This window comes from Anomaloglossus baeobatrachus, chromosome 10 (assembly GCF_048569485.1).
Source record: "Anomaloglossus baeobatrachus isolate aAnoBae1 chromosome 10, aAnoBae1.hap1, whole genome shotgun sequence".
Lineage (NCBI taxonomy): Eukaryota > Metazoa > Chordata > Amphibia > Anura > Aromobatidae > Anomaloglossus > Anomaloglossus baeobatrachus.
This window is the reverse complement of record NC_134362.1, coordinates 31,877,495-31,890,900: the sequence shown is the minus strand read 5'-3', so window position 1 is coordinate 31,890,900 and position 13,406 is coordinate 31,877,495. Positions and strand designations below refer to the sequence as shown.

The 13,406-nt window shown below is 51.1% G+C and overlaps 2 protein-coding genes across 5 annotated transcripts in view; one reads left to right on the top strand and one right to left on the bottom strand.

Annotated features, from left to right (window-relative positions):
- BMAL1 (basic helix-loop-helix ARNT like 1) overlaps positions 1 to 558 on the top strand; it is an 82,450-nt gene extending 81,892 nt beyond the window's left edge. For both annotated transcript variants that reach the window (XM_075325627.1, XM_075325626.1), the window contains exon 19: positions 11 to 558. In XM_075325627.1, the coding sequence (XP_075181742.1) occupies positions 11 to 171 (161 nt within the window). In that variant the 3' untranslated portion in view covers positions 172 to 558. The remainder of the gene's footprint in view (positions 1 to 10) is intronic.
- A 4,073-nt stretch (positions 559 to 4,631) lies between these two features.
- The window catches only part of BTBD10 (BTB domain containing 10), a 53,688-nt gene continuing 44,913 nt past the window's right edge, over positions 4,632 to 13,406 (bottom strand). For all 3 annotated transcript variants that reach the window (XM_075325622.1, XM_075325625.1, XM_075325623.1), the window contains one exon: positions 4,632 to 5,522. In XM_075325622.1, coding sequence (XP_075181737.1) covers positions 5,212 to 5,522 — 311 coding nt within the window. In that variant the 3' untranslated portion in view covers positions 4,632 to 5,211. The remainder of the gene's footprint in view (positions 5,523 to 13,406) is intronic.

Below are 13,406 nucleotides of genomic sequence, written 5' to 3'. Positions count from 1 at the left end.
TACTCTGCAGGTGAAAACTCACAAATGGGGATTGATATGATAGAAACAGACCATGGATCAAGCAGCCCCTCCAATGATGAAGCTGCGATGGCAGTCATCATGAGTCTGCTGGAGGCAGATGCAGGACTCGGGGGTCCAGTAGACTTCAGTGACTTACCATGGCCATTGTGAATAGGACTATTTTTTTTCCCCCTCCCAAAGCATCAAAAGTGCATTATGGGGGCTTCAACTACTGCAGCCCATGTCTGGCAGTAAGAGGTAAACCGGACCCCCAAGATCACCCGTACGTCATCAAGCCATATCAGCTCACTGTCCGCTGTGTTAGATCCCGCTCCAGTGATCGGCTCGTGCTGTATAGGCTTCGCATTAATTGTATATTTTGAAAATTTATATATTTTTTGTAAATCATTGTCAGCAAATCATGTCATTTCAGATGTATTGTGTACACACTGCAGAGCTCCCTCTATGGATATTTCTTATATTACTTGTATAAAAGATGTTTTATTGTAAGAATCCTTTATGCTATACATGGTACAGTGTAATAGTTAAATATTTTTTAAATAAAATTGTTTAATTGTTATATAAATCTGTGTGTAAACTGTTTCACCAGAGGATTGCAAGAAAATGCCGTCCATACAGGTGTGGTGTGCCCGGTACTCCAATCCCATTCACTGTAATTGGAGCACCGGTTTGTGTATTCCCAGCTATCAATATTAAGTGTCACACAATATCATACATACATGACATTTCCAGAGCTCGCTCTTCCATTTTTTAGGACTCCGACAAATCTTAAAGTCATGTGGGGGGGGGGGGGGGAGCAGTTTCTCAGACGCAGGTCTCCATTGTGCTGCTGTCAATCATACACTTCCATTGGAGAATCCTTGTTCAATCCCAGAAAATGTTTTGTACAACCCCTGTGAAATCTGTCACCAGGTTTGTCACCTAAATTGGAGAGCAGCCTAATGTAGGGACAGAGACCCTGATTCCAGCAATATCACTTACTGTAGTTTTGATAAAATCACTGTTTAGCAATTATCATTACAGAACGCTGCAGATAGCTTATGAATATGCTGGACTATCTGCAGCGTTCTGTAATAAAATCACTGTTTATTTAGCAGGAGATTATCAAAACTACACTAAGCAGCCCAGTAAGTGACATTGCTGGAATCAGGGTCTCTGGTTCTACATTATGCTGCACTCAGATGGGGGGGGGGGGGAGCAAAAACCTGGTGACAAATTCCCTTTAATAGCTTGTAATCCTCAGAACAAGGTGTTTTGAGCCATTTCTAAATGCATTGATGGTTGAACATGCTCCCCATCTGCGCCATCTAGTCTTTATGGGACTGCCTGAAATTGCAAAGTGACGCCCTGGACTAGCCAGGTAGTCACAGGTAGACCCCCTCAACAAACACCAGCCCCTAATAAGGTGACAGCAGCCAACCTACAAACCCTTGTCACCTGTGTTTAATGGTCACACCAGGGGGTGGAGCCAGGTGGTTGGCCACGCCCACTGAGTCCAGAGGGCCTGAGACAGGAAACAGTCAGTGGAGTGGAGTTCAAGTGCAGCAGGCCTGTGGTGTCAGGTCTGCAGCGACAACACTGACCGGTGCCGGGGTTGTAGCCCTGGTACCGTGGCAAGGAGGCAGACAGTGGTTGCCACCTGCAGGAGAAGGGAAGATGGCCAGGTGGAACCGTAAGGGACCGGGGACAGGGTAGTGACCCGCCAGTACCGAACCGTGGAGCCAACTGGAAACCAGAGCACCAGGAGGGGTACTCAGACCCAGAACGAGGTCCAGAAGCCACTGGACCACGTCAAAATCACTGATTGAGCTCTGGACCTTTTAGGTCCTTTCCAGTCCCCAGACCCGAAAGACTGCAACAGCCCACCGAGGGGGATAGAAAGCCACCGCACCGGCAGAGAGATCCCACGGGCCAGCGCCTGCAGGCAAACTGGTTCCCCGACACACATCAAGCTGGGGAGCAGACTACCGTTGATGAAGCATAGGCAGTCAAGTTCTACCATAGGAGGTGCAAGAGAAAGGCGGGAACCACCAACCTGAGAAAGGGGCAAAGCGCAGCCGGCTGCGGGCACCGACCACCATCCTTTTTGGTTTACCAGAGACTCCAGTGTATCTGTCAGTGAGTACAACAGTGCCCTCGGGCCACGCACCGCACCACACCATCTTGCCCGCACCTCTCAACCATCGGGCCCCGGGACCATCACCCCCTGCCCACAGAGGGGTCAACACCAGGCTGCATAACAGTCCCCGGGAGCCTAGTTAACGGCAGCGGTGGTGTCCACATTCACCACAACCCGTGGGTGGCGTCACGAACTTACATTCCTAAACACTGCCTCGGCCGTCAACCTACCCACCGAAATCCCTACACGTAGCGCCAACTCCCTTTCAGAGCGACGTGACCCCCGGGTCCGGGAGGAGCTTGAGCCACCCACCGACTAGCACGGATCAGAGCGGCTCTGCAGCCAGCCGAGCCCCGGGGTGGTACAAAAGCATTGTACAGTTTCTCAGGATCTGTGGGGATCACAGCAGACAGTGATCAAGTTATACCCCTATCCTGTTGTGTTTTTGGTCCACTTATTGAAAGGGAATTACTTGGTCCAAAAGTCTGACCACCTCATCTCAAGTCTGGGGAAAAAAAAGCAATTCACAGCACCACTATATAAGTAATGCAGACCTCATCAGCAGGTAAGGAATTGGGGTACAATATGGAATCATATGGCCATCACTGTTTGGATATCTTGCTAAGGATACATTGGGCATTGTATATTTTGCCGTACTGAATTTACCTTTTTGTATAAAGGTATGCCTGAAAGTCTGGACACTGGCTGCACAGATTCTGCAATAATTTGCAGTACAAGGGAATGAGATTTTCAAAACCTCATAAGCCAAAAATGTCACCCTGTGCTGTGCATAGGCTGAAATCTGCTGCAACTGTGACAAGCCGCCTGTATATTTTCAGTGGAAGTTATTTGGTTAAATTGCAACTGGTATGTTGTAAGGGTTTTTCTCTGTGTCAATTTAATTTCCTAGTATAATGTCTGTTCAAACCAAGTACACACTGGCTCAGTGCATCATGGTGCGGCCAAACATTTATGTGCATCTTCTATAAAGCCAAAGCTGTCAAATTATGCTCATTGCATAAGCACTGCACCGAGGACCTGGAAGCAGCAACATTGTCAAGAACATCAGCGTTGGGGACAGGCGAGCGTCCAGCAGTGCGTGTGTGCAGTGACGTCAGGAGGTCATAAGCCTCCTGACCACACGCCCATGACACCCGCACGTGTAATGTCAGTGAATTCACGGCTTCAGAGTTCATTGGGAACTCCAATGAAGTTACTGCCGGAAAACCCATGGTAGCGCGGATGTTAAGGGGATGTCGTCAGAGTTCATTGTGAACTCCAATTTACCTGGTGATGTCACTGCCACGCCCGCACACTGGGCTGCAGGTCACCGCAGGGAAGCATACACAGCAATGTGTGTGAGAGCAGCCCCTGAAGGCACAATCAGTGGGGAATGTTTGGTTCTCCATTGAAAGTAACAGCAGTATGGAATCGACCCCATAATTATTACCCAGTTTGCCACCGCACCAGAGAAACTGGACCAGCACCAGAATTGGCACATATAATGGATACGCCATTCTGGGGCAACTGCAGGCTGCTATTGTTACGCTGGAAAGGGCCAAATAACCACCCTAATATCAGCCTCCAGTTGTCTGCTGTACCTTGGCTGGTTTTAGTAAAATGGAGGGGAGCCCCTTTTTTTTTTTTTTTTAATGAAGAAAATAAAGTGGGATCCCCTCCATTTTTCATAACCAGCCAAGGTACAGGAGACAGCTGAGGGCTGCAGCTGCTGCTGTTCCGGATATGAAAAATGGGAGGGGGGGGGGGGAACCCCACTTCTTTTAAATTAAAAAAATGCTGTAAAACAGCTGGCTAAGCGAGCTACCTCTATGTTCTTTCTTTTATATCTAATCTGTTCTATCTAGAATTTTTCTAGCTTTGCGCATCTTTTACACATTGGAGGAAAAAGTCAGTATTACGTTTTTTTTTTTTACCACTACCAGTCGCACGGATGACCATACCGGTACATGGGGCTTGCACCTGTTTAAACACTGTCTGAAAGGTGCCTAATGCACGCTGCCTTCATGTGCTGGTTTTCTCAGTATGGGGCAGCATCTCCACACAAGTCATAAAAAAGGAGGGGGGGGGGGGGAGATTAAGAGCGTTCAATCCTCCTATGATCTATTTGTGACCCAATATCTCAGTAAATTGAGCAGATTTCCCTTTTAAGCTTGTTAGGGAAGCCTCTGCCCACATGTTAAACCCATAGATGCATTATTGCATGATCTTTCCACAAATACGGATGACGGAGGCAGATTTCAGTCCTCTCTGCCCTTCCTAGAAGACTACTCCCGAACATCCCAGACAACATAAAATAATGACATTTTATTTAAATGCAAAACATACAATCATTTATTATAATAAACAATTCTATTGGTAAACCTGGCCCAGCAAAGATTGTGTGGTGTAAGGCATCGCTTGCTCCAAGCCGCACTGACAGACATCCCGGCTGCTCCGGACACTACAGTTTCATGATCTTATACTGTAATCGGGAGGGGGGGGGGGGACGTGAAACGCCCCACTTGTGCTCAGTGAATATGATTAAGGGGGATTAATAAGCTCACTATATATCCAAACTTTTTTTTTTTTAAAGTTAGTACTAATATACTATAAAATAACTTTACAAACACCATCTGAAAACCATCCATAAAGTGCCACTACGCAAGACGGGGTGTACTCAATAATGGAGGGGGAACCCTGTGATATCCCAACTTCCACTATATAGCGGAAAGAAGGGAACCTTACAATGTGGGGGGGGGAGAAGTAAAGACAGCCAACATCACAAGCCCATCAGAAACACAAGACAGCGGGAACCTCTGCTCGTTCCTTTGGTCTATAAAAGTCCACACTGCACAACCAAAACAGTTCATTGGTATAGTACATGTCCCACGTGTGGCAGCGCCACATAATGGCGTTACGCCCTTCCTTTTTTTGTAATGATTGTAGAGGAAGAAACAAAATAGAACTCTTCACCGGTGACTGGTGGATCTCGCCTCCTGAGACGGCCGATTAGACATTGCCTATGGAAGTCAAAACATTTGCACTTTCCCAGCAGCTGTGGGAAGCCTGTATTATAAGGTGGAGTTCTGCCCGTCTGGTTCTGTGTCATTGTTGCCTGGGGTGGGGTGATTAGGTAAGATATCGAGCTCGTCTACTTGAGGCGTTGGATGCATAACCACCAGTTGGTCCTGTGGGATGTCGGCGGCGGCTGCAGCCAGGTTTGTGATGGATTTGCTTTTTACACACTGGAAGTCCACATGTCTGCTTTTCCCCTCTTCTTTCTCCCAGGACATCCTGATGAAGGGCCGTTGCACGTAGTTGTAGATCACTTCTGGTCGCCCGCCCGGCCTCTTCTTTACCTTCTCCTTATATGTTGGGTAACCTAGAAGTGAGAAACAGAGGTAAGATGCTGCTAGTCTCTCACCAATAATGGCAAGCTATGGAGGCACAAAGGACTTGGCCGTGCCTAGAACTAGAGACAAAATGAATCAAAAAAAAAAGTAAAAGAAAAATAATAATCTATATCTATAGGGGGTGGGTATGGCCTTATACAATATAAGACTGTTACATCCCTGTCGATTTTTCCACAAGTGGAAAAAGAAGGGAATTTTGTTTACTTACCGTAAATTCCTTTTCTTCTAGCTCCTATTGGGAGACCCAGACAATCGGGTGTATAGCTTCTGCCTCCGGAGGCCACACAAAGAATTACACTTTAAAAAGTGTAACCCCTCCCCTCTGCCTATACACCCTCCCGTGCATCACGGGCTCCTCAGTTTTGGTGCAAAAGCAGGAAGGAGGAAACTTATAAATTGGTCTGGGGTAAATTCAATCCGAAGGATGTTCGGAGAACTGAAACCATAACCAAAAGAACAATTCAACATGAACAACATGTGTACACAAAAGAACAACCAGCCCGAAGGGAACAGGGGCGGGTGCTGGGTCTCCCAATAGGAGCTAGAAGAAAAGGAATTTACGGTAAGTAAACAAAATTCCCTTCTTCTTTGTCGCTCCATTGGGAGACCCAGACAATTGGGACGTCCAAAAGCAGTCCCTGGGTGGGTAAAAGAATACCTCAATAAAAGAGCCGAAAAAAGACCCCTTCCTACAGGTGGGCAACTGCCGCCTGAAGACTCGCCTACCTAGACTGGCATCTGCCGAAGCATAGGTATGCACTTGATAGTGTTTTGTGAAGGTGTGCAGACTAGACCAGGTAGCTGCCTGACACACCTGCTGAGCCGTAGCCCGGTGTCGCAATGCCCAGGACGCACAAACGGCTCTGGTAGAATGGGCTTTCAGGCCCGAAGGAAGAGGAAGCCCCGAAGAACGGTAGGCTTCAAGAATCGGTTCCTTGATCCACCGAGCCAAGGTTGACTTGGAACCCTGCGAACCCTTACGCTGGCCAGCGACCAGGACAAAGAGCGCATCTGAACGGCGCAGGGGCGCCGTGCGAGACACGTAGAGCCGGAGTGCTCTCACTAGATCTAATGAATGCAAATCCTTTTCACACTGGTGAACTGGATGAGGGCAAAATGACGGTAAGGAGATATCCTGATTGAGATGAAAAGGAGATACCACCTTAGGGAGAAACTCCGGGACCGGACGCAGAACCACCTTATCCTGGTGAAAAACCAGGAAAGGGGATTTGCATGACAGCGCTGCAAGCTCCGACACTCTTCGGAGTGAGGTAATTGCCACAAGAAATGCCACCTTCTGCGAAAGACGTGATAAAGAGACATCACTCAGCGGCTCGAAAGGTGGTTTTTGAAGAGCCATTAACACCCTGTTAAGGTCCCAGGGTTCCAGCGGACGCTTGTAGGGTGGAACTATGTGGCAAACTCCCTGCAGGAACGTGCGGACCTGCGGAAGCCTTGCCAGGCGCTTTTGAAAAAATACTGAGAGCGCCGATACTTGTCCCTTGAGAGAGCCGAGTGACAAACCCTTGTCCATTCCGGATTGAAGGAATGAAAGAAAAATAGGTAAGGCAAAAGGCCAGGGAGTAAAACCCTTATCAGAGCACCAGGACAAGAAGATCCGCCACGACCTGTAATAGATCTTGGCGGACGTTGGTTTCCTGGCCTGTCTCATAGTGGCAATGACATCCTGAGATAAACCCGACGACGCTAGGAGCCAGGACTCAATGGCCACACAGTCAGGTTGAGGGCCGCAGAATTCAGATGGAAAAACGGCCCTTGTGACAGCAAGTCTGTGCGGTCTGGAAGCGCCCACGGCTGACCCACCGTGAGATGCCACAGATCCGGGTACCACGACCGCCTCGGCCAATCTGGAGCGACGAGAATGGCGCGACGACAGTCGGATCTGATCTTGCGTAACACTCTGGGCAACATCGCCAGAGGAGGAAACACATAAGGGAGTCGAAACTGCGACCAATCCTGAACTAACGCGTCCGCCGCCAGAGCTCTGTGATCTTGAGACCGTGCCATGAAGGCCGGGACCTTGTTGTTGTGCAGTGACGCCATGAGATCGACGTCCGGCGTTCCCCAGCGGCGACAGATCTCTCGAAACACGTCTGGGTGAAGAGACCATTCCCCCGCATCCATGCCCTGACGACTGAGAAAATCTGCTTCCCAGTTTTCTACGCCCGGGATGTGAACTGCGGAGATGGTGGAAGCTGTGGCTTCCACCCACTGCAGAATCCGCCGGACTTCCTGGAAGGCTTGACGGCTGCGCGTGCCGCCCTGGTGGTTGATGTACGCGACCGCCGTGGCGTTGTCCGACTGTATGCGGATCTGCCTGCCCTCCAGCCACCGATGGAACGCCTTTAGGGCTAGATACACTGCCCTTATCTCCAGAACATTGATCTGAAGGGAAGACTATCGGAGTCCAGGTTCCCTGAGCCCTGTGGTGGAGAAAAACCGCTCCCCACCCTGACAGGCTCGCGTCCGTCGTGACCACAGCTCAGGTTGGGGGTAGGAAGGATTTTCCCTGCGACAGAGTTGGGAAGGAGCCACCACTGAAGTGACGTCTTGGTTGCAAGGGAAAGAGACGTTCCTGTCGAGGGACGTCGACCTCCTGTCCCATTCGCGGAGAATGTCCCATTGGAGTGGGCGCAGATGGAACTGCGTGAAGGGCACTGCCTCCATTGCTGCCACCATCTTCCCCAGGAAGTGCATGAGGCGCCTCAAGGGGTGTGACTGACCCCGAAGAAGAGATTGCACCCCTGTCTGCAGCGAAAGCTGTTTGTCCAGCGGTAGCTTGACTACCGCTGAGTGAGTATGAAACTCCATCCCGAGGTAAGTCAGTGATTGGGTCGGTGTCAACTTGGACTTTGGGAAGTTGATGAGCCACCCGAACTGCTGGAGAGTCGCCAGAGCGACGGTCAGGCTGTGTTGACACGCCACCCGGGAGGGTGCCCTGACTAGGAGATCGTCTAAGTAAGGGATAACCGAGTGTCCCTGAGAGTGTAGGACCGCCAAAACGGATGCCATGACCTTGGTGAAGACCCGTGGGGCTGTCGCCAGGCCGAAAGGCAGTGCCACGAACTGAAGGTGTTCGTCCCCGATGGCGAAACGCAGGAAGCGTTGATGTTCGGGTGCGATCGGCATATGGAGATAAGCATCCTTGATGTCGATTGATGCTAGGAAGTCTCCTTGTGACATCGAAGCGATGACCGAGCGGAGAGATTCCATCCGAAACCTTCTGGTGCTCACATGCCTGTTGAGCAGTTTGAGGTCCAGAACGGGACGGAATGATCCGTCCTTCTTTGGCACCACGAACAAGTTGGAGTAGAAGCCGTGACCATGTTCCTGAGGGGGAACAGGAATCACCACTCCTTCTGTCTTCAAAACGCCCACAGCCTGAAAAAGTGCGCCGGCCCGAGATGGGGGCGGAGATGTTCTGAAGAAACGAGTCGGAGGACGAGAGCTGAACTCTATCCTGTAACCGTGAGACAGAATGTCTCTCACCCATCGGTCTTGGACATGTGGCCACCAGGCGTCGCAAAAGCGGGAGAGCCTGCCACCGACCGAGGATGCGGTTCGGGGAGGCCGAAAGTCATGAGGAGGCCGCCTTGGAGGCAGTGCCTCCGGCGGTTTTTTGGGGGCGTGACTTAGACCGCCACGCATAGGAGTTCCTCTGGCCTTTCTCTGGCCTGTTGGACGAGGAGGATTGGGACTTGGCTGAGGGCCGAAAGGACCGAAACCTCGGTTGTATTTTCCGTTGCTGAGGTCTCTTCGGTTTGGACTGGGGTAAGGACGAGTCCTTTCCCTTGGATTCCTTAATAATTTCATCCAATCGTTCGCCAAACAATCGGTCGCCAGAAAACGGCAAACCGGTTAAGAACTTCTTGGAAGCAGAGTCTGCCTTCCATTCACGTAGCCACATGGCCCTGCGGACTGCCACCGAATTAGCGGATGCTACCGCTGTACGGCTAGCAGAGTCCAGGACGGCGTTCATGGCGTAGGACGAAAAAGCCGACGCCTGAGAAGTCAAAGACGCAACTTGCGGAGCAGAGGTACGTGTGACCGCATTAATCTCAGACAGACAAGCTGAGATAGCTTGGAGTGCCCACACGGCTGCAAAGGCCGGGGCAAAAGACGCGCCTGTGGCTTCATAGATGGATTTCACCAGGAGCTCTATCTGCCTGTCAGTGGCATCCTTGAGCGATGAGCCATCTGCAACTGATACCACAGATCTAGCCGCCAATCTAGAGACTGGAGGATCCACCTTGGGACATTGAGCCCAACCCTTAACTACGTCAGAGGGGAAGGGGTAACGTGTGTCAGTAAGGCGCTTAGTAAAGCGCTTGTCCGGAAATGCTCTGTGCTTCTGGACAGCATCTCTGAAGTTAGAGTGGTCGAAAAACGCACTCCGTGTACGTTTGGGAAACCTAAACTGGTGTTTCTCCTGCTGCGAAGCAGACTCCTCTATAGGTGGAGGTGGGGGAGAAAGATCTAGCACCTGGTTGATGGACGATATAAGATCATTTACTATGGCGTCCCCCTCAGGTGTATCAAGATTGAGGGCAACGTCAGGGTCAGAGCCCTGAGCTGCGACGTCCGCCTCGTCCTCCAGAGAGTCCTCAAGCTGAGACCCCGAGCAGCGTGAGGAAGTCGGGGAAGATTCCCAGCGAGCCCGCTTAGCCGGTCTGGGACTGTGGTCCGTGCAGGAGTCCTCCACGTGAGACCTAGGGGCCACCCCAGGAGCGCGCTGCGGCGCAGACCGAGAGGGGCCTGGAGGCGATGATCCAACAGTGCCCGGGGCCTGTGTAAGGACCGGTCTGGACTGCAAGGCTTCTAGTAGCTTGGCAGACCATTTGTCCATAGACTGAGCCATGGATTGTGAAAGCGACTCAGAGTTTCTCAGCAAAAACTGCAAACTCTGTCCCTGCCGCCTGGACAGTGGAAGCAGGAGGGTCTGCCTGATCCGAGGGGCCCACCAGTGCCCCAGGCTCCGGCTGAGCAAGCGAAACAGGGGTCGAGCATTGCTCACAGTGAGGGTAGGTGGAACCCGCAGGTAACATAGCCCCACAAGAGGTACAGGTTGCAAAAAAACACTTTGCCTTAGCGCCCTTGCTCCTTGTGGACGACATGCTGTTGTCTCCTAGGAGAGTGATCACTGAGGGTATATAGCCAAAAGTAAACAACCCGGCCGAACAGAGAAAATATATACAAATATATATATATACAAATATATATTATCTATCTATCTATCTATCTATCTATCTATCTATCTATCTATCTATCTATCTATCTATCTATCTATCTATATACACATATACATACATACTCCGGCACCCTAGGGGGACCAGCACCGGGTGACCGGTGTGGCTTACCGACCGCCCAAAGCGGAGTGTGTCCCCACCAGATTCCCTGCCTTAGGTCTCCCAGAGCTGCAGAGCTCGTTCCTGAAAATCCTCCACCGGCAGAATGTGTAAAAATGGCTGCCGGAGCTCTCAGGGGAGGAGGGAGCCGTGGGCGGCGACTAGTAAAGTGCGGGAATCTGGGGCCCCACAGTGATCAGTGAGGGGGGGGGGGGGGAAGGAAACCTAAAGTATGCTCCAGCCCTCACTGCCGACGTCAGGTCGACCGTCCCGCCCTTACCCCTGACTGGCAGGCCCGGGGGCGCGAGTTATGGTACTAGGCCGCAATGAAGCCGGGGATTAAATTTAATACCGCGGTCGACAAACAGGCTCGGTCGGCGCGGAAGTCCCGGTCTTCACAAACCAGCAGCTGCTGCAGCATCTGTGAAACAAGCGCTCCATGCACAGTCCCCATGGGGACACAGAGTACCTTTAGATGCAGGGCCCTGTCCCTGAGGATACATAGACTCCTGTCCGGCAGATTCCCACAGGGCCTGCGGAGGGAGCCCGGTCCCAGTGAATGGATGACCGGTCAGGATCCCACTTCTCCCAGAGCCTCTAAGGGATGGTGAAGGAAAACGGCATGTGGCTCCAGCCTCTGTACCCGCAATGGGTACCTCAACCTTAACAGCACCGCCGACGTAGTGGGGTGAGAAGGGAGCATGCCGGGGGCCCTGTGGGGGCCCTCTTTTCTTCCATCCGATACAATCAGCAGCTGCTGCTGACTAAAATGGGATGCATGAGTGGATGTGTGCCTCCTTCAACACAAAGCATAAAACTGAGGAGCCAGTGATGCACGGGAGGGTGTATAGGCAGAGGGGAGGGGTTACACTTTTCAGTGTAATACTTTGTGTGGCCTCCGGAGGCAGAAGCTATACACCCAATTATCTGGGTCTCCCAATGGAGCGACAAAGAAAATTATATATATATATATATATATATATATATATATATATATATATATATATTTATTTTATTTACCGTGTTTTTCAGATTGTAAGACACTTTTCCTCCCAAAAATTTGGGAGGAAAATGAGCGGTGAGTCTTGTAATCCAAATGTAGCTTCCCAGGGAGTGGTGGAGAGGGGCCAGGAGAAATGCGGCAGGCTGTGTGGCAGGGGCCACCATTCTGAAAATGTCGGCGGTGCGGGCTTCAAATAATGGTGGCCGGAGTCTGCGCATGCACAGATGGAGCTCTCGGCTCAAGATCTCATCTGCACAAGCCCCACCTCCAATCCATTAATCTCCCTGCAGCGGACTTAAGGAAAATGACACACAGAGGTTGCGTGTGCACAGGTGAGATCTCAACTTGTCATTGAGCTGAGAGCTCTATCTCCGCATGCGCAGACTCTGGGCGCCATTTCTTTGAAGCCCGCACTGCTGACAGTTTCTGGATGCTCCTCCTGCCTCACAGTGCCCGCACCAAGCATCTGGGACACCAGCTACACCGCCCGCAGCATCACCCTACTCAAGCACCGCCCCTGCCTCTGGTGACCCTGTTTCACCCCAGCTGCTGGCCCCCTCCGGTAAGGCAACACCAGATAATAAGACGTACTCAAGAGCCACAGTGCATGTTTTTAGGATTTCCTTAGTATTGCACAGGAGATAATTTAATTACCTGCACAAGTGATGATTCCAACACCTGTGCAATACTAAGGAAATCCTGAAAACATGTAGTGTTGGAGAACACTACACTAAAGGGGGCTTTACACGCTAGTGATATCGGTACCGATATCGCTAGCGTGCGTACCCGCCCCCATCGTTTGTGCGACACAGGCATATCGCTGCCAGTTGTGCACAAAAATCGCGCTCCCCGTCACACGGCTTACCTGCCCTGCGACGTCGCTCTGGCTGGCGATCCGCCTCCTTTCTAAGGGGGCTGGTCATTCGGCATCACAGCGACGTCACACGTCAGCCTTCCAATAGAAGCTGAGGGGCGGAGATGAGCGGCATGCAACATCCCACCCACCTCCTTCCTTCCGCATTGGTGGTGGACGCAGGTAAGGAGATATTCCTCGCTCCTGCGGTGTCACACATAGCGATGTGCGCTGCCGCAGGAATGAGGAACAACATCGCTAATGAGAGGTGAACGATTTTTGGTTTTAGGACGACTTCTCCGCGGCAAACGATTTTGGCCGCACATAAGTGTCACACGCTGCGATACCGTTAGTGACGCCAGATGTGCGTCGCTAACGACGTGACCCCGACGATAAAACATTAACGATATCGTAGCATCTAAAGCACCCTTAAGGCTTGTAAGGAGTTAGTGCTTGGACCAGTGCCATGCCCTTGTCTCTGGTCCAAATTGAGCGCTCTCCCATGCAACTATCAGATGCAACTTTGCCTCTACAACTGGGAAGGGCGCTGTGACAGACCCAGGCACCTGTCAGGCAGCTCTTGTTGGCTGTACAGCATAAAACCTGCAAGCGGTGCTCGTTCCTTTCCTAT